We start from the raw sequence: 26,896 nt of genomic DNA, 5'->3' as shown, positions 1-26,896 counted from the left end.
GAAATTTCAATGCAAAATAAATGTTGAATCACCATTACCATATCAATGAACTGCTAGGCTAGCCTAGGCTACTTCTTCCGTCAAGATTCTTAAGTGTGCATACCATGTGATGAGACCACGGGAGAGGATTTATGAATGGCAGTGAAGCCACATAACTGATGCGGTAGGTCACGTGATGATAACATGGCCAGCTACGTCCAGACTACACACACTAGGCTACTACACACATTCATATAGGCCACTATTTAGAACTGTAGGCCTACCTTTGAAGAAATTGCTTATTCAAAAAAATATCTACTTGCATACGAGTATGATTTTGGACACAGACAGTAACTATGCTCAATAGAAAGCCTACCAATTTCACGCGTTTTTCGGAAATCTATACGCATTCTCAGCGCTGCCGCAAGGGGCGCTTTAGCGTAAATTTGTTTATAAGTTTTTCCTTCTTCTTTCAACTACCGTCATGGCGGAGCTACAGTTTGAAGAGAATCTTCTGAGCAAGGTAGTGTCAATAGCTATGTGTATAGCAACTTACCTAAAGAATATAACATCCAGTTTAATGGCAGACAGACATCTGCATGGAACTGTATCGCCCCATTGCGAATGCGTATTGAGGTTTGTCCGAGCTCGCGTAGCCCAGAGCGTAGCCGTACTTGCGTAAAGTATGTTTACTTTACGCACTCAAACAAGTAGGCCCAATTAAATAGCATATGAGACGGCAAAACCTTAAAGCTAAATTTGTAACCCCACTGACTGTAAATCACTGAGTTATATAGTGCTTTCAATTAGTTCCGTCTCGCTAGTGGCACCTCTGGTGTCTGAGTAACAAAAGGCTTTCTGACAGCTCTGTGCGTCCCCTCAGTTCCTGCGTTGCCGGGGCGCCGAGTCATGTTATTAAATTCACCACTGGCAGCGATACCTAGAGGGCTCGTGCGTTTATGTCACTCCTTCATTGGGGATAAGGGCCCTGGGAGCCGTGACAATGCAATTTCATTTCTCCCTGCTTTTGTAATGCCAGAATGCAATAAAACTGTCTGGCTCCAGACAGACCATTTTACTGACCTAAAATTCTAGTCCTGAAAACTATTAGTAGCGAAATGTCAGACTCTAAAATGTAGAATAATGGCGCCTTGTTCCTTTAGGTTTAGCTGTTGGACACAGCAGCTGCTGGACAAGTGAGTCACTAACTACCTAAGAGGTAAACGACCTCACATGTTTTAATGACTAACCTATGCTGATGGTTGGGCTACAGCTACAGGTCAAATTAAAGATCTGTTTAATTTATTTGGCAATCATTATGTTGGTGTTGGAGGTTTGTGTGTGGGTATTAAAGGTCTATTATCAGTTAAAAGTTTATAGAGTCATTTTGGTTTCTTGCTTTTGGTAGAAGAATATTGAAGTGAATAGAGGTGGCAAAATGTTCCACTGTGGCCCGTTTTCAGTTTTGGTGGTTTTGCATGATTTGTTGGAAGCTGCCGTTACAAAATATCTGTATTCAAGGATTTTCCATCGCTATAAAGAAGCACTAAAGTGCTGCAAAGTATCAAAAAAGTCTCAAAGCCCTTCTTATCTTGTAGATTAACCATGTGGATCTTAGAATCATGTATGTCTTTATTCAGGAATGATTTAAGCAAACAATAATCAATTTGTCTGTTTAGCCAGAATGCCCGTGTGGAGAGAAATGTATTCACTGGGCATATCAGCCCCACTGATGCATGGCATTTGCTTTAAATAATTAAATTTCTGGGAGTGTTCTGTATAGAGGTGTTGACTGAATTATGGCTGCCTTTTGCCTGAATTGCAAACCAGGAAGGTCATTCAGAAGCCCTGTAGTACAAAACTAAATTAATATAAATGTTGTGATTTACCGCCCATTGATCAGAACTTCAGCTACTGCTGTGACAAAAAATCTGCAATATTTAGTATTTTTAACCACCCAAGATGCTGTATCAGAGTATTAATCAACTCTTCTTTCTTTTTTTCTTTCTTTATATAATAATATTTATAATATAACATCTAAATATTTTCACTGAACCTTAAATGTATTTAAACAATGAAGATTATTTCAAATGTTATTTCATTATATATACATTTTATATTATATAAAATATATGTATTGTATGTTTCATATTGTGTGTGTGTGTGTGTGTGTGTGTGTGTGTGTGTGTGTGTGTGTGTGTGTGTGTGTGTGTGTGTGTGTTTGTGTTTGTGTTTGTGTTTGTTTGTGTGTGTGTGTGTGTGTGTGTGTGTGTAAATATTGACACATTTTATTTATTTATTATTTAATTATAAATATTTATTACTTTAAATGTATTTAAATTATACATATATATATACCTTTATATATTATTATAATAACAACACTGTATATTTTTTTGGGGGAAGGGGGAGGGATTATGAATAACATTTATCAGGACTAATTTTACAGTAAAATTGTGTATGTAAAAATTGTGATTCAATTTTAAATATTTAGAGAAAACAGTAAAATCACACACTGCGACAGTCCTGGTGTGGCACATTTGATTATATTTCATATTTATTTCATTATGTATTATTTTTATTTATATCAGTAATGTACATTTTGTCACAAAATCTACTGTAGGCAACGCCCTATATAACAATATATAAAGGTAAATATATATATATATATATATATATATATATATATATAAATACAAATAAAAATTAGAATTTTAAATTATTTAAATTACAAATATTTATAATAAATAAAATAAAATAAAAAAATATTTATATACCGGACCGGATTTTATTTTATTTATTATAAATATTTGTAATTTAAGTGTATTTAAATAATTTTAAATTAAAAAAATGTATTAGTACTTTCTCACTATGCTGTTCAAAGCTGTTACATTTGTGTTAATATGGCTGTTGTGGCATTATTTTTTTATTTTTTATTATTCTGAACCATTCCTTTCATTTTCTTATTCATTCAGGTTAATTTTCTGAAAAAGGGTGCATGGTTGTTTACGTCTTGAGCTGAAACTACCTCACATTGAGCATTAATAGCACGACTAATTACTTCCAATTAACATCGGCCTATTAGGGAAATCGATCTTGCCATCGGCAACGATTTACTACAGCTGTGGTTTATAAACATCAACGGCAAGTTGCTTCTGACTGATCCTCCTGGCCACATGTATTTCTACAGTCAGCACAAGGAAAGTAAATAGAATCTTTTGTCTCTGTTGTATCACATTAAAGGTTGAGTAGGGAGTATGTGGGCTGGAAGCTACAGAAGCAGACAACACCTCTACCTTGCGTCCACTCTTTCTAAACATTTGATTTGTGATAACATCAGTGCAAGGTCATCGTTTAGCCGTTTGACACTATCAGAAGCCTGATAGTGAGCTAGCCTATAGTTGTGGAACCAATATAAATGCATTTAAAACATTACAGACGCTGACAGTAAAGGCTGACTGTAAGGTCATTAGAGCCAGATCAATAATGTTAATGAACAGACAGTTGCAACAGCAAGTGTGACAGACCATTTAGATGAGCACCACTTTAAAACTATTAGATCAGCACAGAGACGCACCCATGGGAAGAACTGTTTTAGGGAGATTTGATGTTGGTTTATTCATGCATTTATTTATTTTTTAGAATATGAGGGTATGAGATAGAAAGCATTAATGTGCTTTTTTTTATTCTAGCCACACTGCTGATTACACCTAATGTATGCGGTTAATACGGTTACAACTGCTAAATTAATAAATGTATTTTCCTCCGAAAGTTAATCTAATGCTGTTTTTGAAGTGCCCCTAATGGACATCTGTGTCAGTTTGAGTTTTTACCCTTAGATGGCAGTCATACTGTAGGTTGACTGATGACTTGTATTATATGACTTCAAATTTCCTTCTTAAAGTTACACTAGTTTGATTATGTGCCTATCATAAAAGACACATTTTGGAAATTATCAGATATATTGCTGAAAACAATAGGCTATATATAACTTTTTAATGGCCTCATAAAAATACATGATATCTGGTTGGGCGGTCAGGTGGAGTGCTGACTATGTTTAAAGTACATTCCCCAGGGGACAAAATATAGCTCACTTAAGTGAGCATTTATGTATGATTCGACTTCAAGAAATGTATTGATTCTTCTCTCCAATGCCCTGCCTCTACACGCAGCACTTTATGCTCTCATTCACAGGTTGCGTGTGGATTTTCTGTTGTGTCAGCTTGAAGAAATAATAAGGAATGCTTGCATGAAAGGAGATGTAATTATAATTACTTGCCACTTAATTAATAGCATTCTGTTCTCCATCTACTCATGCAATACTGGACTTTCATCAAAAAACACTTCTTTTTAAAGCGTAGATGTATGAATGTTTTCTTTTTTTATAATTGAACAGCATGACATTGTAACCCATTTTACTTCTGTAATCTAAGATTGGCTTTTTGTATCATTTTTTAAAATTACTTATGTTTGTTTTGTTTTATATTTTATGATGTAGTTGTGTAAAGCAAATTGGTCAGCTTTCGCTGTATAAATGGTGCTATATAAATACATTTTGACTGAAACTTGATTTGATTTTATCCACTGGGCATCGAGAGGACACAGAAAAGTGCAGGGCTTAGTAAAATGTCCCTTGAGCTCAACTATAAGAAGGGTGTTCTGTTGACATCCTCCCTTGGCTGGAGAAAATGTGGACATCACATTTTGGGATCATCAGAGCTGGTTGGCATGATAAAAGCTAGTTTTCTGGTTTTACACGGGAGTGAACGGCTTGCCAGGCATGGTGGGCGAAAGTTTGGCGTTCTCTCAGATGTGTGGACACCAAATCTTCTGCCATCTGTTACCGTTGTCACCAGTACTTTCTATGTCAACATAATTCTTCCTTTAAAAGTACACATTTAATGTTCCCACTACCATTTCAGATGAATAGCCAACATAAAAATTGAGGTGGTAAACTTGAAGGCCACAGATGTGGATTAAAGTTCTTGGCCTTTTCATTAACAAACATGTAGTCAGTGCATGGTGTTACCCAACTAAACAACATAATTTACATCCAAATGTGTCACGTTTCTTCTTGTTTCATGTTTGCAGGTCATGTGTTCTTGACCTTTATTTAGAAGTTTGTCCGATGCTGCGTCTCAATTCGCCTACTTATACTACGCCCTAAAAGTATATGTGCTCTTTTTGTGAAGAAAAAGTGTGTAGAAGAGTGTGTAGAAGAGTAGACAGGCTTTGGGACATACTATCACGTCATTCAATTGCGTCTTTAACGGTTGCTCTCGCATCCTGACACAGTAAACTGGCCTGTCAATCATCTTGTCAAAGATAAAATCCTAAAATTTCATTTCCTACCATATCAGAGAGAAATGCAGTAGCACTTTGATCTGCAGTCGCGGGTCTTTCATGCGGAGAACTCTCCTCATGTTATTGCATAATGATGCATTTCAAATTTAATGGCTGAACGGATCTTTATGAAGGTCCACATTGTTATTGCAGATGAAATATCACACGAATAACATTAAATAAATTATTTTCTATCAGGTTGAACTTTGATTAGTCACTCAAACCTTTATCTAAACCTCTCACCGTCGCCCGTGCCATGTTTTGTAGTTTTTTTAACACTTTCTACTCGTGTTTGTAGTTCCTCCCCCAAAGCGCAATGGGTTGTGGGTAATAATAGCCTTTCTAGTGAGCATGGATCCACAAATCCACTGGAAATAGTAGACCATCCGGTGACTTCTGGTATACTCTTCAACATACTATGCTTCGGGACACACTTATTTTTATCTCACATACTGTTTAGGATGGATAGTATGGACATTGAGACGCATGGATAGTCGTGTTTTCTGCTTGTCATGTGATTTCCTGTTCCCCTCATGTGATCTTGTCACATGGTTTCTTCTTCTTCTTCTCATACTTCCCTACTATATAGTAGCCGGAAAACAGTATGTGACAAAATAAGTATGTCCGAATTTACAGTACTCATAAAAGAGTCGTCAAAAAGTACCCATATTACCGGCAAGATTCTGAAGTGTGCATATAATGGACACTTTCCTATCCCACAAGGCCACGGCAGAGGATTTGTGAATGGCGATACTACAAAACAATTTTGATTCATACTATAGAACTTGCTTTTTTAGCACTCAAAATAAGTATATGCGATTTTGGGTGCAGCCTTCTTCCTCGTTGGTTCATTGTCTTGTTACATTGATATCAGTTCTGTCTTTTCATTGGTTCTTGTTTGATTAGTTCTACTTTGTCAATGGTTTTTGTTATTGTCAAGTGTTTCCCCATGTATTTAAGCCCTCATTGTCATGTTGCCTTGTCGTGTATTGGTAACTTGTGTCAACCTGGTGCTATAGTTTCATGTTTCTCAAGTCAGTTTATAGTCTGTTTTGTTTTGTCTGTATGTGCTTTGCATTTAACAAACTGCACTTGGGTTCGTACAACTTGCCTACAGTATATTTTGTGACAAAATGTACATCACTGATATAAATAAAAAGAATACATAATAAAATAAATATGAAATATAATCAAATGTGCCACACCAGCACTATCGCAGTGTGTGATTTTACTGTTTTCTCTAAATATTTCAAATTGAATCACAATTTTTACATAAATGTTCTTGATAAATGTTATTCATAATCCCTCCCCTCCAAAAATGTACAGGGTTGTTATGAGCTTTTCATTTGCATTTTGTCAAAGTTCATCACAGCATTAGCAGTACTAGCAGACCTTATCAAAGTTTATCCCCAAAAGCCATATAGCTATTGCAATTATTACAGTCCCTCCGAACTGGTGTGACAACGATACAGTATCATTATATACCAATCTAAGGACATTTTAAACATAAATTAAGTTATGAACTGGAAAAAAAAGACCCACCAGAAAACGTATACGTGGAAAATTTTGCACAAGCTCCACTGACTGCCTTTAAAGGAGATTTTAACAGTGACTGACAGGAACCCTGTGCTGAGGTTGGCTCATAGTCTTCCTGTTTACCTTGATAACCGTCGTTCTGTGGTGTAAACGTGTGAGAAAATATGTCTATGAGTGAATGCGTAAATCGTTCTGTACTCATCTGAGACTGTTTTAGTGCACAGTAATACTCAGCAACAGTACATCTCAACAAAACAGCTCCAGACACCCACTATTTGAAGTAGGAAACTGAGAAACCTCAAGCGGTGTCTGCCGTGGACTGAAACTCCTTTCTCATTGTACGGTGAATGAGTGAAAATGTCGTTGAAACCTCAGTATGATGAGTCAACAGATTTAGTGTTGTTTCCTAAACGGTGACCCTAAATGGGACTTACTGAAAGGGGATGTATGACTAAGAATAACTGACAAATTGACAGTTACTTTTAGTGACGGGGTTTCACTTGACTTGTCTTGACTGCTTCTCCACTATGAGAATTACTTACTATAACTATAAAGAAAAAATGAGTCTATTAATCTAGTAATTTAATGTCTTTTTTATTTTTACACAAAATTATTTTAATGGGACCAATCCAGTGTCTCTAAATATGACTTTGGTCTGAATGGTTGGCAGTAAAATGTAAATGAAAACTTTTGTGGTAATCTTTTTAAAGTGTGTTTTTTTATTTATTTAAACACCTACAACTCATTACCGTAACGTTATTATAATTATAGTATATAGTAATTATAATTTCATTACCGTAAGATCATAACATGTTGTTGCACTAGACCATACAGGAAAAAAAGATATATATCAAATCTATGTCCATAATAAATGGGCATGAGATTCATTTTGAAGTAATGATTTAAAAATATAGTGGAGACAAGCAGTTTGTGGGTTATTCAAAGCGCGAGTATTTTGGGGTTTGGGGTGAGGAACATTTACACAGACACACACACACACACACACCATTGGCAGCTGACTATGACCTCTTCTGCCCCACAGCCTTACAGATTCAACCACACACACACACCCTGGCACATACATTCAAGTGTTTTTTTGCTCCAGTTGCCTTCTTTAATGACTTCAACATGGGCCTGCCAATATTTTTTATTTTAGGAATGGTTCTGAATCTTGCTCACAGCATGGAATTGCAAGGTAGGTTCATATCCTCTTAGGTTTAATCATTTTTGGCTTAATTTGAGCAGCTGGTATCAGATGATGCTGTTGTATTTTCTGGCCCTTTTGAAGAGCTTGCATATTATATGGTAGGCTATATATATATAAGAACAGACAGCTTTTGGATGGAATAATGTAAATTAGAAGCATTTGGTAAAACATGTTAACACAACCTGTATATTTAATTTGGATCTGCATCAGTTTGTTCACACTGAGAAGACATTTCCAGAGAAAACGGGTGGGAATGGCAATTTTCTGCAGTTGTGCACCAAAAAAATCGTATTGTTATTTCTTTAAATTAACATGCTGTTTGATTTGATGCTATTGTTATTTTGAGATTTGGCTGTTATTGCAGCATAATTTTGAGTAAGTGATGCTTATCATAATGATAATATCTATAGCTAATTGAGAAAAGCTGCATGCAATGAATGAAGATTCTTTCACAAATTCTGCTTTAGGCATTTCCACTGTCCTTTCGAGAAGAAACATTTAACCACATGTCCCTTTCATTCTGAAACCAATGGGGCATGGAAACAATAAATTCTGACTGTATTTATTAGGAAGTTCTGATGAAACTAGATCCCTAGTAAAGATTACATTTAACAAATGGTTTAAATTGTTCAGTACATGTAAGGCACTATTCATCTTTTTTCAGAAAATAAAGTGAATATACATAAAAATGTCTATTGCAATTGTTTCTTTTCTTTGTCTTGCTGGTGTCAAGATTTGTAACGGTATCAAATCAGTGTAGTGATGACTGCATTCAGCAGCTGTGATTTTGAACACTGAATTGTGTTTGCATGTAATCATTTAAATGACGATGAATCAGGTACAGTGGTATGTGTGCGGTTTACAGCAGCACGCAACATGTGTGTGTGTGAAAGACCTGTGTTGGAAAGTCGTGTCACATGATTGAAAAACCAAAACCATCTGCTTCCTTTCGTGCAAAGCAACTCAATCTCCATCCCAGACTCATATGCATGCTGCAGCTGATGTCACTTTTTTTTTATCAGGGCCTTATGCATATCCTTTAAACATTGTAAGCAATGTTCCCGATACATTGCATTTTTAAGATAATTGTAGCTTTTCTGAACAGTGCTAAATTGTGAATGGTCCCTATAGTTCACCTAGAATTAAAATTCTGTCTTTTATTTCCCTCATTTATTGTCATTTTTAAATCTTTCTTCATTGGAACACAAAAGGAGATATTTTAATTATAATTATTTTCCATCACAATGAATGAAGACTGGATGCAAAAGCACCACAAAAAGTAGTCGACCTGACCTAAAGTTTAGTATAACTTAAGAAGACTTGCTGTATATCACACAAAATTACTTTTCTATCCTTTTTATTGTGCTTTTAGTTATTTTGGAGCTTGACAGGCCAAATCCCCATTAACTTTCAATATATGGAAAAGCGCAGCTTGGACATTTTTTTAAAGTGCCTTCTTTTACCTTCCACAATGAAAATGGTCATTCAGGTTTGAAACCACATGAGGGTGAATAAATAATGACAGAACTTCTGTTTTGTCTGGGTGAACTGTCCTTCTTAATTATGTTGTTTCTTAATTTACTCTGGGTTACATAATGCCCTTCAGGATTAATTTCACAAAACGTTAGGGAGTGTTAAATGGACATGTCAAGAAATCCTTTTGTTGGCCGCCCCATCACGAATGAAGAAATCTGTCAAAGTTTATTAAGAGTGCCAAGTGCTGACACTTCCCCAGACTGTGCTTTATATATGTGGTGTTAGCAGGGGACACGTTGAACGTAAATAACAAATAAAATTTGTTGTTACCATAATGATTACTGTAATGGACTATGTCATTAAATCTTTGAGTAATATTCATCTCCCTTCTTTTTTTTATATATACATGTATAGATTCAGAGGCCAGAGACTTGGTTCTCAACCAAACTGTGACAGGGATTTTGGGAGAGGATGTCTACCTGTATTGTCTGTACACTGGACAAAGTAAAATCCTTTACTCCTCCTGGAACCGGCTGGATTCTTCAAAGAAGTCAAAGAAAATGGCAGGCTATCTGCTAAATAAGCCTTTCAACAGAGACAACTTTGATATCCCGGCATTACTTACAAACCTTACCGTAAAGATAAACGTGACAAGTCTCGACCTAGAGGGAGAATATGCATGCATCTTTAACTCCGAAGAGGATGAAATAAAGGACACCATGTTTTTCAGAGTTATTGGTGAGTATGAATAAAGATTGAAGTGTCAAGACTGAATAAGCCACGGATTTCTGAATAGTTCACCAGAAATGAAATTCAAATAATTTATTCACTCTCATATTGTACTGAACCTACTTTTCTTCCTCTATGGAACACACACACACACACACACACACACACACACACACACACACACACACACGTATTTTGCTAAATTTTGTGGACAATATTTTCCTAACAATGAAAGCAATAACAGTGAGCTGTTAATATATAAGACATGTCACGTCAGCTTTGACATAAAACATTGGAACAACTGGTTCCTGCAAGGCACAAGTCAAATGGTTTACATTTATGTTTTTTTTATGTAAGTTTTGGAGCTTGACAGCCCAAGTCCCCCTTCACTTTCATTGTAATTTGAGCTTTTTTCTCAAATTTTTTGGTGGGTGATCTATTAATTTCATTTTGAGATTACATACATGCAAAACTCATCAGTATCTCTGTTTTGTCTCTAAGCTCGGCCTGATATTGACATAACTGTGAAGAAGGAAGTTGTGAACAGGACCCTCTACCACGCTGTCACTTGCTCAGCCTCCTGTGCCAAGCCTAAGGCTGTGATTAGATGGGAGATCTCTGGTGCCCTTCCAAGAGATGACATATTCTCTGTGAACATGACTAATACAGTTCATCCCAATGGCACAACCAGTTCAATCAGTGTACTGCGCTTCCCTTTAATTATGAATAATGAGAGCACTGTTAGCTGTGTGGTCAATCATTCAGCTTTTACTGAACCTGAAAGAGTCAACATTGAGGTGGACACATTTGGTAAGTTCAGTTTTGATGGGTACAGATAATCAAAAGAGATATCGCTATTAGGAAAAGCCAGAGAGTGTCAGACAACATCAATTACTTTTCTGTTCTTGTGCATTGGCTGAGTTTTTTTATGAAACCTGAAAGGTAGAAGTGAGAAATCAAGTTGGTATACTGTGTGCACTTTACGCCAGTGTTGCAAGTGTTTCCTGCGGTATTTGCAGCTGCTGTCTGACCACAAAAGTCACATACTCTATAGCTATACAGCATAGAGGGGTTTCTTAAAGAATACAAACAGTTAGGTATACTGTGAAGAATAAATGTCAGCACTTCTATTTCTTACAGAACACATAATATATATATATTTTTAAATGGCTGCTAACCAAACGTAAGAATGGTGGTGGACTCAGCAAGAACTGTTCTCGGAGTTAGCATTTTTAGCGTGTTTTAGCAAGCAATTCCCTGGGATCAAGGCACATGAAACTGCTTTCTAAATGCAGAAAGTGTCATGCATCTTGATATATGCCCAGTTATAATGCTGTTCTCCATTTGTTCAATTACTGCAGCCATTGTTGATAGAAAATGTACATAAACGTCTCTTTATAAAATTCTGTTTACCTCCTGCCTTATGTTAGCGGGAATACCGCAATTATTTGCAGTAGATTTTTAACTTGTAATTTAACATATTTACTTGTATATAAGTCTTAAGACAATCTATAAAGGCAAATTTGACATGTAAATAGCATTAGCGTAGCGTAGCGTTAGCGTAGCGTTAGCGTAGCGTTAGCGTAGCGTTTGGCCTGAAAGCATAGCGTTTGGCCTGAAAAGAACAACATCAGCTTAATTTGAATACTCACTGCGCTATTTCAGTGCATTTAGTGCCTAGCAAAACTAGATTGCATGTGTTAGGTGAATAGGGTTTTGCACTGAAATACTGCACGCAAAAATGCTGCTACTTTTTTTAGTGCATTCACCCTTTGTTATTTCTTGAAACATGACATCTAAACCAATTGTCCTTGTTGGAGCTATAGTTAGCATCTCCAACAGCTTGGTAAACAGAAGGAACAGCTGATAAAACTCAGTTAAACTCAAATGTCAGCTTGTTTAACCTTAAGATCATACTAACAGATACACTTCTCAGTTTTCTAAATAGGATAGTCTCTTTCATGAACTTCCACTGTTTATATTGGCACTTTTCTTCTTTTTATCAGTTTCTCCTATTATGAGCATGGAGACCGTCCTGGTCCAAGAAGGAGAAGAAGACTTTCAAGAGGTCACCTGCATGGCCACAGGGGGGAGGCCACATCCAAATATCACATGGAGACTGCCTGAATTCAAAAGCACACCACCTTTACTGAAAAATGACTCCAGAACAGATTCTGTTTTCAGTTCTTACCGGTTCCCATCAGATCCTTACAAAGGAGAAAATATCTCTTGTGTTTTTGGCTACATGTTTCTCCCTTTCATAAACACCAGGACAATCACTTTGCCAATGTACTGTGAGTATACCAGCACTATTTAAACTGAATATGTAGCATGTTTGAAGCGGTCTCTCACTTGTAAAACTTTGTTCCCTCTAGATCTTTCCTCACTCCAGCTGAAGGACGTTGATGATCCCATTAACAGTGAGAATCAGACTTCACTGGCGTTTGAGGAGGGGGACGCGGGCATTACAATCAGGATGGATGTTTTGGGCAATGTACCAAGTTATAAAATGAACTGTTCCAGGTAAGTTATTAATAATATACTGATGCAACACAATGATAGTTATAGGCAATTTCCTCCACATTATAAAAATATTGGATTCTAGTATATATGCTACAGTATAAAGACACTGAGACAAGTTGTGAAATGCTTGCTCTGCACTTTTGTTTCATTTAATCAAGGGAAGGCCAACCACTGCCTGAGGATGTGGATGTGGTTGGCAGCGATATCTTTATCAGAGGTCCTGTAGAGCTGCACCTTGCTGGACAGTATCTCTGTCAGGCCTCTTACCGTAGGCATCAAGTTTCCTTGCAATTCACAATTGAAGTGAATCCAAAAGTTATATTGCCAGGTATTGTATTTGCTGTCATAATATTTTCTCATAAAACTGTATTCACATTCTACACTCTATTTACATTTTAAATATGTTTTTTTTGTTTTTAGTGACATTTCCCCCAAGCATCAGTGTGAATTTAGTAGAGGATTCAGAGTACATTCACATTGAGTGTTTGGCCTTCGATGCTGTTCCCACTGCAAACGTGTCCTGGATCATTTCACAAGAGATGAATAGTACAATTCAGTCTAATGTCACATCCTATAATGGATCTTATTCTGTCAAAAGTGTCTTGACTGTGCCCAGCTGCATGGCACGCGAATATGTAGCTGAGTGTGTAGTCGACCATCCTGCTTTCATGGAAAAAGAGAGGCGGCAGATTGCTCTTCCTATGTGTGGTAAGACACTGATGGCTACAGTCATCATGAACAATGCCTCTTTATTCTCTAAATTAGTTCTAGATGTTTAAACATGTTGCAGGGTTGTGCACCATTCTGAACCTGAATGGGAATGCCTTTTAAATTCGATTCCTGAATTTGAATTGTTGTAGCAAACAGGATGTGGAATTGAGATTCAAATTTAATTGTATTTGAAATTCAAAGACTCAACTGTAGTATTTACTAGAAAAGCAAAGTTTGTCATACACAAACCATTGAAAACAAATTGTCTAATGTTTTTATGGATGGATGGATGGATGATAGATAGACTAGGTTTTATAACAGCAATCTATCAAACATTCTGACATGTAGTTTTGGTCTTTTTTGCAGCACCACCAAATATAACCTTGCAGTCTAGTATTAAATGGGACAGTGACGTTGCATACACGTGGCTGGTGTGTTCAGTGCAGAGCCAGACTCCAGCAGCACCCATCACCTGGGCCATAGACTGCCATGGCAATGACAGTGGCTCTAGTGAGTTCGTAATGAGTCAGCCTAACTTTCAGCAGAGTCATATGTTTGCCGCCCAGAGTGCGGCACGTATTCCTATTTACTCACATGCCGGATGCAGCGTGACCTGTGTGGTTGAGCTTCAACGGTTAGAAAAACCAGAGAAGACGACTATTGACCTCCCACGCTTAGGTAAGTTTTATTATTATATTAACCCCAAAACCCCTCTTGAGCCAAAATTTATTAATTTCATTGGGAAACTAAATGTCAAACCATTCACTGACCTAACTGTCACTGTATATCACTGTGAAACTGTACCAATCTGTATGCTGTGCTGCTTATTGCTGGAATTTAAAGAAATTTTATTGTAAAAGTTAAGCTTAGTCAACAGCAGTTGGCATAATGTTGATTGCCAATTAAATTAATTCCAAAAATCTGGGTTACAGTGTATTTACAATGGAAGTGAATGGGGCAATCTTTAAACCTTAAAATACTAATTGTCAACAGTATAACCACAAGATATGAACTGCAGTATGGTGACATTATTTTAGTGTGAAAAATTTCTTCCTAACCTTTTCTGTGTAAAGTTATATTCAATTTGACTTCTTCATTTCCATGACAATGTAACACTTAAAACCTTAAAATGACCGCAGAAATAATAAGAGCAACTTTACAGTGCAAATAATACGCTTTGACAAGAATTGTAAGTGGCCCTATTCACTGTCATTGTATAAGGGCCTCACCGAAATCTCAATTTTTGCATTTAAAAAAAAAAAGGGACGAGTCAAAATAATTTTTGTGCTAATTAACATGATACTACAAATGCACAAAGGCGCTTAACCTGTCTCGAACCCTATTCCTTTAGTCACAATGTAACAGACGTGCCGACAGATCTAGTCTTTCGTATTGTGGTGTACATCTAACTGAAACGGATTTACAAAAAAGAAAAACCTAGAACAGAGCTTAGTTCTGTGCATTGATCTTTTTTTATTAAATTAAAAAATATATATACATATATGCATTATGAATGGTTCACTTTAAGATTAACAACATGCATTTAGAAAATAGATGGGTGACACTGGCCGATACATCAAGTAATGAAAACCTCTTTGCTATTAGGTCCGTCTGCAAGCCGTGTGTTTTTGGGTGAAGAGAGACACACTCATATTTGGCATGCTGTGTGCGAGTATAGCGGCGAAGGGGTGAAACCCAACATATACTGGGTCCTTCCTGATGAAGACACCGCAATTCCGGCAACTACTGAGTCCAAGTACGACGGAATTAAAGTAAAAGTCAATTCAACTTATGCATTTGAACTCAGTCAGTATGAGGGAAAGAATTTAATATGTCTGATCCAGAACAAGCTCGGCAGGGATGAGAGACTGGCGATTCGGGTTCCAAAATTCTGTAAGTGTTTCTCAACTTAAAAAATGGTGATTGGCATGAATTCTGGCTGTTCATTCAGTAAATGTATTTTATTTGCTGAATGCAATCTGCTGTTTCTTCCACTTAGCTATCTCATCTATTGAGGTTGTAAACAAAACCACATTTGATCGTAGAAGTCATGGCCAGCATGTGCACCGATTAACATTGCAAGAAAACCTCCCTAATCAGAAGATACTTCTCAGAGCCCACGGCAATGCATCTTCATACATGACAACATGTTACAGGTATGTTGAGTCATGCATGTTTAAATAAGGCACAACATACTCAAGAATTCATATAGTGCCCATCGAAAGCGACAGTATCACGGCCTAAGGTGCAGGTCCACAGCACTCTCTCTTAAAGCCTAAATGTGGCACATTTATTTTTCTTTTATATCAGACACCCAGAGGGATAAATAGAAAAGAAAAGGTCTAGTTAGTTTTCACAATAATGTTTCACTGCACCAGACTGTGAAGTTCTAGAGTATTCGCTTTGCTTGAACCGTCACATGCTTTTACTACTCTTATCACAGAGCAATGTTCCCTTAAGTTTGTCATTTTTAATGAACACTACATTATCTTACCCTCATTTCATCCCAAACTTGTATGATTTTCTATGAAGCTCAAAAGAAGATATTCAGCAGAATGTTCATGCTGCTCTTTTTATCATACAATGAAAGTGAATTGAGACAGATGCTGTCAAGCTACTAGTGCTATTGTCAATTAAAACCAAAACAAATTTGTTTTTGCTAATTGATATAAAGCTGAAATATTAGATAATAAAAATAGTCAATTTAAATGTTCACTTAACAACTCTGAAATAAATAAAGCTAAATAGAAATATTTATTATAATAATAATAACAAAATCAAAGTAAAATTAAATGTACAAATTAAAATGTAAAAAGTTAGAAGCTTGACAGCATGCTTCACTATTATTCTGTTCAGAAGAGCAAACTGAACATGTTCCATGAACGAAAGAGAGGTTTGAAATGACATGAGGGTGAGCAAATGATTGCAGAATTGTTATTTGAGCAAATAAATTCGTTTTTTTGTTTGTTATTTGTAATAAATAACTTGCAATTTGTTGTGCAAATGTGCTTATGATATGTGCTAATGACAAATTAACCAAAATTCTTCTCTATGTTCCATCTATTAGTTTCTAGGGAATAAATTGACTTTTTTTGCACACACACCAGTGTTGTTTTTTTCTCTGAGCCATGCCTCTAAATTGTTCTTATCCCAGGGAGGACGGGTCAGCAGCAGACACTGTTGCCATGGCATTAGTTTTTACAAAACCAGTGTCCGGACTGGACGCAGGACTGTACATATGCCATGTCTCGTACCAGCACCACATGGCTAAAGTTTTCATTCGTGTGGATGTGACCAGTGAAGAGAATGAACACAGTGAGTTTTGCACATATCAGCCCTAGTCTAGATGATCAATATTGGTAGTATATAGATGTGCTGTGAATTAGCTCAGAATTCTGTCTGTTTTTCCAGTGATATTCATCACCATCTGCTTCACGTCAGCCGCTGCAATCACCCTCATCTTGACCATCGTTTTGTTTGTCCTCTGGTGAGTAGAATTGCTTTTTAACAACCTTCAAATTTTGTTTTATATATATTACCATACAGGTGAGATTAGTGGAGACAAACAGGAAGCAAGGTATCTTACCTAGACCAATAACATGCACAGTGTTCATAAACAGGATACATGGTGGCTTGCGCAAGCTGGCAGGCAAACCACATCTACCGCTACTCTGCAATTCACAAGACACAAACAGATTGTTCAAGCCTCAGTGGTAGACTGATGATGTCAATTAAAATTGCTAAAGTGATGAATTTTGTTGTACAAAGAAACAGACCTATATAAATTAACAAGTCGTATCCAATTGTTATTTCTTTCTAGTAAAAGTGGGAAAAGTCACTCATCCCAAAAGGTAATTAGAAGTGTTATACGATTAGTTTGTCCAATAAGATATCAATGGCTCATTTAAATAAATTATTAATTTTTTGTTTGTTTGTTTGTTTAAAAAAAGAAGAACAGGAAAGAGCGCGAGTCTCTATCAGCTCTGATGCAGGACCCTCGCTGCCCAGAGAGGACGGGGCTTCCAGGCGAGGCTGGGCCGCACTATGCTGAGCTTGTGCGCTATTCTATTGTTTTTGATGCTAAAAGCACTGTGTGAATTGCCAATTGGGTTTTATGCAGGTAATATATCAGTTTTTGCACACACTTTTAGAGTTCAGGCCAGCTTGGGTGCATGGTTTCAAAAAGGGGAACATACCTAGACAATCATTAATTTTCATATAAAATAATATAACTGGTAGTGAAAAGAGAAATTGTTAATATGGACATTTCACTTGTGGTCTCAGGCTTTTGGACACCACTGTATATTTACATTGAAATTGCCTTACATCAGTGTTCTTATTCCTCAATTACCAATACCGATTGTATGGCAAAGTCCCAGATTTAAGTAGCTTGGTATTACTTTCAGCATTACAATTAAGTAGCATTGTTTTTGTGAGCATGTTTGTAATAAATATTTTCTCATCTTTTTAGATTGTTATTTTGATCTGATTTGCACAGACATATACTTTAAACGTCTGGTTGTTGTCTTCTATCTTGTTTCAATTCCAACTGGACTTGTAGTGCACAAACTGACTGAATCTGTAACGCTGTAGCGCCCTCTGGTGATCGTGCAGTATATGGTGGGGGAATATATACATCTGTAAAGTACTGCAACTGTCCAGTCTGATTGTTTTACTAATATATTTAGTCTTTGTCGAATGAAGACTGGTCTTCCTATGTGTTGCTGATGTTCTGTTGCAAGATGTTGAGGTGAAATAATGTCACTGTGATAAATACTTGTAAAACGAGAATAAAATACTTGACAAATTTAAATACGTATGGAGTCAGTTTGTTTTGCAGGTAAATGCTTATTCCAATCATAAGAGAATATATAACAATTTTCACAAAGGACAAAATTATTTGAATATCACATTAAAGCCTTTTTTATACAATTTATTTTCCTGTTAAATTGATTTACAAAAGTTACAAATACAATGTCAAGAGGACATTTGCCCCTTGTTTTAAACTGAATTATTGCTGATAAAACTTGTCATACACACCACACAGTCCAACCATAAAGCAGAATATGTACTTTATGTATATTTATCGTTTCTTGTACAGGCAAGGTTTCAGCTGAAGTCCGGCTTTCTTCGCATTCTCTAGTACTTCTCCTGTCTTTGTGAATTCAAAAGAGTAGAAGTGGCTGTTTTCTGTGTCCTAAAGAAAAATTAGTGGAAAAAAAATAGCTTACATTCATTATATAGTAAATTGAAGCTACATTTTGATTAATAAATTATGATCTGTTGCAATCTCCATTATTTTACTGAAAAGCTGAGGAAGTAGAACATTTTGTTAGTGTGATTGTTAATATATTCCATTATTGATTCGCATACTTGCAGAACAGCACAATCCTAGTCTGCAACAGTGCAGTTGGCCTGACTTTCCATCCCTAATACAGCATTAGACCTGCAACTAACAATCATTTATGAAAATTAAGGAGATTATTCTAATGATTGAATGGAGTTTTGACAGCTGTCCTTTATTGTTTGCATGTTTTTAACAGTAAGTGTGCAGAAAATGTTTTAATGAGTTTTGCACAATCATCTGAAGATTAACGTACGTTTACACAACAACAATGATGTGAAACCGGAAAAGTTATTCCCTTTTTTGCATACAGACGACAACGTTGTCAAAACGATGCAGGTTCACACGGATCCGTGAAGTTGATTAAAAACGCTATATTATGTATGCCAGGCCAGTAATTGGCAGTGTTACCTTTGTAAAGAAACACCACGCGCCTCAACTCACAAATTCACGTTTTTGTAGTATGGTTTAGTAGTGTGGTATCGTTTTACAAAACTTTCACTTTGAAACCCGGTTTCAAAAAGTTAGCATTTTCAGGCCCCCAAAACATTGTTTTATTGTAAATAAACAGCCAAAACGCTTAAAGTTTAAAGTAAATGTTTCCTGTTTTTAGTTGAAAAATTGTTTTTTGCAGTCCCTCAATCATGATCCCCAGCTATCAAGTCTTTCAACTACTATTTGCCTCATGACAAACTTGTGAAGCCAAGGCACTCCGGATCAATAGATCTAAAAAGCCATTATTAAATAATTAAAAAACATAACAAAAATGACTCCGCCTTCCCCTCGCTACAACCAAAGACAGTACGAAGTGTTAAAATACGGTAATGACTTTTCATTAGTTAAACTTGATGCAATCAACTTTCGAATTCGTTCTCTGATAAATATAAAGTTCAAAAGAACAGCATTTATGAATTAGAAATCTTTCCATTTTAATCAATTTAATTCATCCTTGCTGAATAGATTGTTCTATAAAAAAAAAAATCTTACTAGCTCTAAACTTTGAACAGTACTGTACGTACACTGGAAATAAACACCACATTACCTTATTGACTATCTTGAAGCCCAGACTTGACAGTGCACCAATGAACGAACGTATGTTTTCAAATCTACTGGCCACTTCAGCAATTTTAAGAACACCCCTGTGTTGGAAAAGAGCATATATAAGGGCTAATGTTAGACACACAATGGGTTTGGATTTTAAAATAAACTTTTAAAGGAATTGTTAATATCAATAATATGAGGCAGTTACCCCATCACCAGGACTCTGTTTGCTTCTTCCAAAAACTCTCCCAGATTTGTCCCCATCAGAGAAAGACAGAAAACAGCAATATCTACTGTAGAATCACCGAGCGGGACCTGTGGACAAGAAATAAACAGTGCTGCCTTTTTTAGTATTTTGTCAGCATTACAAATCAAAGCTTTATTACTATAATAATAACTTACTTCTGCCATGTCACATGCAATGGCAAGATCACAAACCGGAGCCAAATCAAAAGAGTGTACTTTATTCTTTACACTCCGTGCAATTTTACAGTCTCCACAACCGAAGTCTGCAACAACTAAAGAAGGTGGCCTGAAAAAAAGAATAAAAGGAAATTCATGGTTATTTAGAGACATCCAAAAAGAAAAAAAACCTTCAAATGTTGCATTTTAATCATGGAAGATCTTACAATGTATGACCACTGTGGCTGAATCTGAAATCACCCTAAAATAGGGGCACTATTTGAAGGGACAGCCATTTGTAGTGGTGTCCGAAACCATAGTGGACGTTATTGAGTGCACTTATTCAATCCCACATTGCACTGCAATAACGAGTGTACAGACGATGTACGTTCAACGGATGACCGTATTCGCTCACTCGTTTTCATTCACTCCTTCAAGTGAGTATTAGTGGACTAATGTAGGGATCAGTGGTTTCGGGTTCAGCCTGTGACTTAAGACAAGTTTGGCGTGATGTTTTAAAACAAACAATTAACTGTAGAACAAAAAAACTATAGTAGCCATGGCAAAAGGATCATATAAAGCAAAACAAAAATGACCATGCAAAATCCATCTGTCTTATGTTTAATGTGAATGTATATTATTTTCTATTCTTGCTATTTTAAAAATATAAAAAAAAAGTATAAAAACATAATATAATAATATATAATAAACACACACACACATATATATATACACACACACTCACATATATATATATATATATATATATATAAACATATGTGTGTGTGTGTGTGTGTATATATATATATATACATACACACAAAAAAACAATTGTATAAATAAATAAATGTATGTAGTATATTTACTTAGAAGTCTATGATTGTATCCATATTGCAGTGATTATTATGTTTCTAGTATGTTAAATGTTTGGCAATAGTTCTTCTAACCCTAATTGATGGAGTGTGTAACTTTTCATTTCTTAAACAACCATGTAGGAAGACACATCATGTCCATATTCCAGGACGACAATGTCAAGATTCATCAGGCTCAAATTGTGAAAGAATGGTTGGGAGGGAGCATGAAGAAAATGTATGCACCCCTTGATGGAAATAACATCACAAGAGATGCATATATTTTTGGTCAAGATCTTGTACTGACAATGCAGGAGTCGAGGACTCTGTGAAGTTTCCTCCAGCACATCTCAAAGACTTTCAAAGAGTTTAAGGTCTGGACTCAGAGGTGCCAATTCATGTGTGAAAATGATACTTCATGCTCCCTACCAACCATTCTTTCACAATTTGAGCCTGATGAATCTTGACACCGTCATCCTGGAATATGGACAAAATTCTACATAAAGAAATCAACAAAAAGCATGTTCGCTCACTTTTGACAAATATAGGAAATGATGGAATCCACAGGGTTTGTGGGCCAGTGCTGAACTTGTGTTGTGTAGCCCTTGTGGTAAACCGCGATGGCCTCTGGGTCCTGCTGAAACATGCGTCTGGCCTCACCACTGGTCGAAGTGTAAAGCTGCTCATTGATGTAGCGGAATCGAGAGGCTTCTAACTGCCTCACCATCTTTGTCCTTAAAGCAGTTGAGGGGTCAGTTGGCATTTGCTCTTCATCACTCTTCAAATTCACTATTGTACCTTTTGGTTCTTCTGGTTCCTCTGGTTCCTCTGTGGCTTTATTACCGTCATCAGTATGACTCAAATTTAAAATACGACGCAATTTCTCTGCCTGTAATTGTGATTTTTTCATCATTTTAGAAGGTTTCTCTTTTCTGCCCACTTCATGTGAGATGTTACCGTTGCTAAGAGAGTGATCTGCTATTCTGGAAGTTTTATCTGTTTTAAAGTCTTTGCAATCTTCAACATCATCTGTAGCAGAGGAAATACCATTGTTGATGTCCTGTGTTTGTACTAAGGGTTCCTTCTTTACATTGGCTTCTCCGACACCTGTCAGTTTTTTGGACTTTTGCTTCTGCGCTTTCTTGGATTTGTTGATGTCCTGTGTTTGTACTAAGGGTTCCTTCTTTACATTGGCATCTTCGACACTGGTCAGTTTTGTGGACTTTTGCTTCTGCGCTCTCTTGGATTTGTTGATGTCCTGTGTTTGTACTAAGGGTTCCTTCTTTACATTGGCTTCTCCAACACCTGTCCGTTTTTTGGACTGTTGTTTCTGCACTTTCTTGGATTTGCTGATGTCCAGTGTTTGAACTAAGGGTTCCTTCTTTGCATTGGCATCATCGACACCTGTCGTTTTCGTAAGATACTTGTTCTTACACCGTTTTTTGTTCTTCATCTTGTTCCTCCACTGCTTTCTGTTTAGCTTTGTCTCTGCTTGACTTCCGTTTTCCTCCAACAGAAGGCCGACTCCTATGTCATTCTTATCTTTTCTGGACTCTTGTGACACCTTAGAACCTGCAAACACAAATTGATGTGAAAAAGTCAGTAATGTTCAAGATGGTGGACAAATAAAATGGGTAGCACATGCTCTCACTTAATCCTTTCACAGCCTTCTTCATCAACTTCTGCTTCTTCTTCGTAGGTGTTTCAGGTGAATCGACTTTATCCTGCTGCTTCCCTTCATTATCAGCATTAGATCTTCTTTTACGCTTTTTGCATCTTTTCTTTTTCGTAGTCTGGACTGCAGTAGAGGCGTCTTTCTCCTCGTCACTATCCTCAAAAACTTTCTCAATTTCCCAGTTAGCAACTGACCCCAATGTTTGCAAGGTTCTCAAAAGACTTTTTTTAGCCACAGACTTATCCTGTTGGGATAAAAGTGCCAGGTGAAAAATGAAATTCAAGTGACAAACCTCTATTAAATAAGGGACAAAAATAATAATACCTTGCAGGGGGCAGGAGACAGTTTAACAGTGTGAGATGATCCATCTACTGATGGAGAATCAGTCCATTCCTCTTCAGCAAACATGATTGCAAACGCTGTTAATGTTGGATAAACACAGTAAACCGTGATAAGTTTATGGAGTCTGCAATCTAACAGTGAACAGTTATGTGACTGGTTATCTGATCAGATGGTAAAACTGATCGTACTGTTGGAAGAAATTAATTTTCACACACCCCAAAACATACGACAGTAGTATTCCACAAATAATTTCAGATTAATTTACGTTTACGCCGTACTTACATCTCACTCCCTCTCTCACACGCGCAAAGCACCGACACGTGTTTTTGTGTACATCCGGGTTACAGTGACAACTTCCTTTCTACTGGGACGCTGTTGTTTAAATGCGCTCAATCTTTCACTAGTAAATTATACATGGTCCATTATATTGGCAGAAAGTGAGCGAATTTGGAGTCTGTTTATGTTGAGTTTAACTGAAACCACTGCAATTACCGTTTTTTCTCTCAAAGTTTTTGGTTGTAGTGATGGGGAGTCCAACTCGTTTCCGCGAGACGGTTGTTTCAAACGGTTCGTTTCAATGAACCAGGATTTCATGACACACGGTCCATTATATGGGTAGAGAGAGTGAACGAATTCGGCAGCTGATTGCATCAAGTTTAACTAATGAACTGATAAAGTCATTACCGTGTTTTCGTCTATGGTTTTCGTACAGTCTTTTGTTGTAGCGATGGGGAGCCCGAGTCATTTTCGCGAGTCGGTTCTTTTGAACAGTTCGTTTTAATGAATCAAAATAGTAGCAGTGAAACCCGATCATTCTGTTCAAACTTCACACTGCTATTAGTGTCGTGTGTCCCCGTCACATTTTAAGCAGATTGTGTGTAGTCTCGAATCTCGATAATCAAAAAAGAAATTGCGTGAGTCTCATTACAATAGTTCAGCGCGTTGTCGCATAGACAGTATAAATTGTCACAGACTTTCCTCTAGATGGCGCCATCTCACAAACAACTGTAATCAAACATCTGCCGTTTATCAGATTGTGACTACGTTATTTGTATTATTTATAGTGAGAAATCTAAATTTGACAACTTAATATACATAGGCAGACAGTGTCCCGAACTGGTTGATTTTAGCAAATCAAAAACACTAGCGGTTACTATATTAATCTGACTCGGATATTTTACGTTATTACTTTCATCATGCCTGACTCTGACTCGAAAATAACCATAGACAGTATATAAAAAAAATAACCAGTGTTGCTGTAACTTAAACGTTCACGAAACTCAAGCTCGTAACTGGTTGTTCGTATGACAACGTGGTGAGTTATACTGAGTGATTTTATATAATTAATAAATTAAGTCTATTATTTTCTTCTGAAACCCTTATTTTATTCAACCCTTGACACCGATTCAGCAATCAACTGATATGGACTACGGAAATAGAATAAGCTAGTTGAATGGTATTTTTTGGTAATGTATGTATCTAAATATTTTTTCTCTTTTAAATTTTTTTAATGTTATCGTCCAGCCCTTTTCTGTAGTAGCGCGTTATCACGTGGTTCTTGTTACTTTTCTCAGCGCTGATAATATGAAGATCAGAATGAGTTAACGTTAATCATTTGTGCAGGAAGATTTTACAAACGGATTACGTCATATAACAATAATTTCGATTCTTAAATATGAACGATTACACGTTTTAGTGCGCAGATATCCCCACGCGACTCTGTCTTCTTGTGGAGAATACTTTTTTTGTTGGTCTCTAGACAACATTCAGCTAACGTTACTTGCTAGCAACGTTTTCCGCTTGATTTGTTCACATCCGTTGCTGTAGCTTCAAGCGGAAGTGGTCGAGTATCAATAATGGCGTCGCAGCAGATGAACACCAACAATGCTCAGATGGGCGTTCAGCAACCGGCTGTTTTACAGCAACCGCAAGCTCAACAGCTCAGTCAACAACAAGATTTTGACCCCGTTCATAGATTCAAAATGCTCATTCCACTGCTCAAAGATAGTTTACAGGTTTGTTTAGTGATTTCATTGAGCATGCGAGCTAACAGTAACAGTTACTTGTTTGAGACAGAAACTAACTTTCATGTACAATTGTATGTTTTCAGAATGTCATGACCATTGCTTCATTAAATTTTGGGCATAATACTGCTATTGACAACGGCTTAAGAACATCAGAGTAAGATCCCATTTAAATTATTTCTGTAACTGTTAGCCTATTATAGTTGTCAATTGATAGAAAGATATGTGAAGGACTTCAGAAGCAAAAGCCTCATATAAAAAGAGCATTTTTAAGTTTTTAATTCTATTCTTATCAGTGATATTTCTGAAAATAAGGCATTTCAATAACTGATTAATAACCTTTTAATTGTCTTTTAAGTGCAATTAAAGTCAGGTGGACTTTTTGCATCTGAAGTCTTTACATATACATATATATTATGGAAAATGTTATGGTTGCATAACACAAATTTTATAATATATTATATAATAATATATATTTCACCTCTCATAATGCAGGAAAGGTAATGATGCAGCAGTTCAGCGGTTTGACAAAAGTTTAGAAGAGTTTTATGCTCTCTGTGATCAACTGGAGCTCTGCCTGGTAAGGAATTGTTGTTTCTGTTGAACATGTCATTCAATTATATTTTATTAAATTGATGATTTCGATTTAAATCATGGCTCAACTTCTTAACATGAACACATTTATTTTTCTGCAGCGGCTGGCCCACGAGTGCCTCTCACAGAGCATCGACAGCACAAAGCATTCTCCAAATCTCGTACCTACAGCCACCAAGCCAGACACGGTGCAAACCGAGTCTCTATCTTACTCTCAGTATCTCAGTATGATAAAATCACAGATTTCATGTGCTAAAGACATTCATAATGCTCTTTTAGAGTGTTCAAAAAAGATTGCTGGGAAAGGTCAGGGAGCTTGTAATTAGTAGCTGGCAATTCTATTTAGCTTCCTTTTTTGTTTGTTTTGCATAACTTTAATGCTCATTGAAGAATATATATTTTTTGGTATTTTCAATTCTGTTTGACTATTTACTACTGTGACAAATGTACTTCTACAATTAAAATGAGTATTTTTGAAAGGTTGTGTGTTCGGTGTCTTATAATCTACTATTTTGATCTAACAAGCTACATATATATGGCTCCGTTTCTAAAAGATATATCAAAACATCTCACACATTTAACTCATTTTTTGTGTTATTTTTGTATATATACTGTATACGAACTATTTTTTTATATTTTGAATTAGCTTTTGTTTTCATACTTTGTTTTATTAAAAAATTTAGTAATTTAAGTAGCCTAATTTTTAGTTTTTTTAACATTTCTATTTAACTGTAACTTTTTATTTCTGTTTTAGTTACTTTATTTTTAGTATTATTATTATTTTTTTACAAGAACTTGTGGGTTAGTAATTTTACTGTACTCCAGTGATTAAAAGAAAAAAGATAATTTGCTACAGATTTACTCGTACTGGAACATCACTTCTGAGTTGTTGACTGCTTATTTTGTTACTGAGCTTAATTATTCCAAATGCAAACATAAAACCAATGAGCAACAACACAACCATAACACCAAGATTCATCATTTCTTTTATACTGTATATGTTTTTGAAATTTATTTGAAGTATTTTAAGTCCCACTGTTCCAGCACAATAATTATTGGCTGGATTATGTAATTCAATAGAGAATTTATTATGAAGCAGCCTCTTCGTTAATGACCTGC

The 26,896-nt window shown here is 36.3% G+C and overlaps 3 protein-coding genes across 12 annotated transcripts; 2 read left to right on the top strand and 1 right to left on the bottom strand.

The window, feature by feature from the left end:
- The first annotated feature begins 406 nt into the window (after positions 1 to 406).
- LOC306997915 (uncharacterized protein) lies at positions 407 to 18,315 on the top strand. 5 transcript variants are annotated; one of them, XM_079611511.1, is made up of 15 exons: positions 457 to 502; positions 1,143 to 1,198; positions 9,956 to 10,279; positions 10,772 to 11,080; positions 12,277 to 12,564; positions 12,646 to 12,793; positions 12,952 to 13,121; positions 13,214 to 13,501; positions 13,871 to 14,182; positions 15,110 to 15,397; positions 15,504 to 15,660; positions 16,659 to 16,819; positions 16,916 to 16,991; positions 17,325 to 17,355; positions 17,455 to 18,315. In XM_079611511.1, exons 3-15 carry the CDS (start codon positions 10,102 to 10,104, stop codon positions 17,599 to 17,601), a joined length of 2,553 nt encoding a protein of 850 aa, XP_079467637.1. In that variant the 5' UTR covers positions 457 to 502; positions 1,143 to 1,198; positions 9,956 to 10,101; the 3' UTR covers positions 17,602 to 18,315. The 5 variants fall into 5 exon arrangements, with proteins under 5 accessions (XP_079467636.1, XP_079467638.1, XP_079467637.1 ...); XM_079611510.1 differs by lacking the exon at positions 1,143 to 1,198 and having other exon boundaries at positions 407 to 502; XM_079611512.1 differs by lacking the exon at positions 1,143 to 1,198 and having other exon boundaries at positions 417 to 502; positions 17,458 to 18,314.
- On the bottom strand, positions 16,426 to 24,183 carry rrp8 (ribosomal RNA processing 8). 4 transcript variants are annotated; one of them, XR_013797474.1, is made up of 10 exons: positions 23,442 to 23,487; positions 23,142 to 23,236; positions 22,794 to 23,061; positions 21,676 to 22,714; positions 20,292 to 20,421; positions 20,098 to 20,204; positions 19,891 to 19,987; positions 18,577 to 18,701; positions 17,091 to 17,175; positions 16,426 to 16,988 (listed from the first exon to the last, which is right to left on the bottom strand). XR_013797474.1 is itself a non-coding variant. In XM_079611518.1 (8 exons), exons 2-8 carry the CDS (start codon positions 23,223 to 23,225, stop codon positions 18,588 to 18,590), a joined length of 1,839 nt encoding a protein of 612 aa, XP_079467644.1. In that variant the 5' UTR covers positions 23,226 to 23,236; positions 23,442 to 23,559; the 3' UTR covers positions 18,242 to 18,587. The 4 variants fall into 4 exon arrangements, 3 of the variants coding, with proteins under 3 accessions (XP_079467644.1, XP_079467643.1, XP_079467645.1); XM_079611518.1 differs by lacking the exons at positions 16,426 to 16,988; positions 17,091 to 17,175 and having other exon boundaries at positions 18,242 to 18,701; positions 23,442 to 23,559; XM_079611517.1 differs by lacking the exons at positions 16,426 to 16,988; positions 17,091 to 17,175; positions 23,442 to 23,487 and adding an exon at positions 23,844 to 24,183 and having other exon boundaries at positions 18,320 to 18,701.
- med29 (mediator complex subunit 29) lies at positions 23,475 to 26,847 on the top strand. Of its 3 annotated transcripts, none has more exons than XM_079611540.1 (5): positions 23,475 to 23,596; positions 24,987 to 25,174; positions 25,270 to 25,340; positions 25,679 to 25,763; positions 25,879 to 26,847. In XM_079611540.1, exons 2-5 carry the CDS (start codon positions 25,016 to 25,018, stop codon positions 26,101 to 26,103), a joined length of 540 nt encoding a protein of 179 aa, XP_079467666.1. In that variant the 5' UTR covers positions 23,475 to 23,596; positions 24,987 to 25,015; the 3' UTR covers positions 26,104 to 26,847. The 3 variants fall into 3 exon arrangements, with proteins under 3 accessions (XP_079467666.1, XP_079467664.1, XP_079467665.1); XM_079611538.1 differs by having other exon boundaries at positions 23,570 to 23,726; XM_079611539.1 differs by lacking the exon at positions 23,475 to 23,596 and adding an exon at positions 24,336 to 24,474.
- The last annotated feature ends 49 nt before the right edge of the window (positions 26,848 to 26,896 follow it).

Source organism: Phoxinus phoxinus, assembly GCF_949152265.1.
Source record: "Phoxinus phoxinus genome assembly, chromosome: 4".
Lineage (NCBI taxonomy): Eukaryota > Metazoa > Chordata > Actinopteri > Cypriniformes > Leuciscidae > Phoxinus > Phoxinus phoxinus.
The sequence above is the reverse complement of the archived record's forward strand: the minus strand, read 5'-3'. Positions and strand labels throughout refer to the sequence as shown.

Excerpts from the sequence above, each read along its gene's own strand:
- LOC306997915 (XM_079611508.1), top strand. The coding sequence starts at position 7,987 with ATGGGCCTGCCAATATTTTTTATTTTAGGAATGGTTCTGAATCTTGCT. Across the intron at positions 11,081-12,276 it reads CATTGAGGTGGACACATTTG|TTTCTCCTATTATGAGCATG; the intron begins GTAAGTTCAGTT and ends TCTTTTTATCAG. Across the intron at positions 16,992-17,324 it reads ATCGTTTTGTTTGTCCTCTG|TAAAAGTGGGAAAAGTCACT; the intron begins GTGAGTAGAATT and ends ATTTCTTTCTAG.
- med29 (XM_079611538.1), top strand. The coding sequence starts at position 23,684 with ATGGGGAGTCCAACTCGTTTCCGCGAGACGGTTGTTTCAAACG. Across the intron at positions 25,175-25,269 it reads TGCTCAAAGATAGTTTACAG|AATGTCATGACCATTGCTTC; the intron begins GTTTGTTTAGTG and ends GTATGTTTTCAG. Across the intron at positions 25,341-25,678 it reads AACGGCTTAAGAACATCAGA|GAAAGGTAATGATGCAGCAG; the intron begins GTAAGATCCCAT and ends CTCATAATGCAG.
- rrp8 (XM_079611517.1), bottom strand. The coding sequence starts at position 23,973 with ATGATCGGGTTTCACTGCTACTATTTTGATTCATTAAAACGAACTGTT. Across the intron at positions 20,205-20,291 it reads TTGCATGTGACATGGCAGAA|GTCCCGCTCGGTGATTCTAC; the intron begins GTAAGTTATTAT and ends TCTTGTCCACAG. Across the intron at positions 18,702-19,890 it reads GCTTCAAGATAGTCAATAAG|GACACAGAAAACAGCCACTT; the intron begins GTAATGTGGTGT and ends ATTTTTCTTTAG.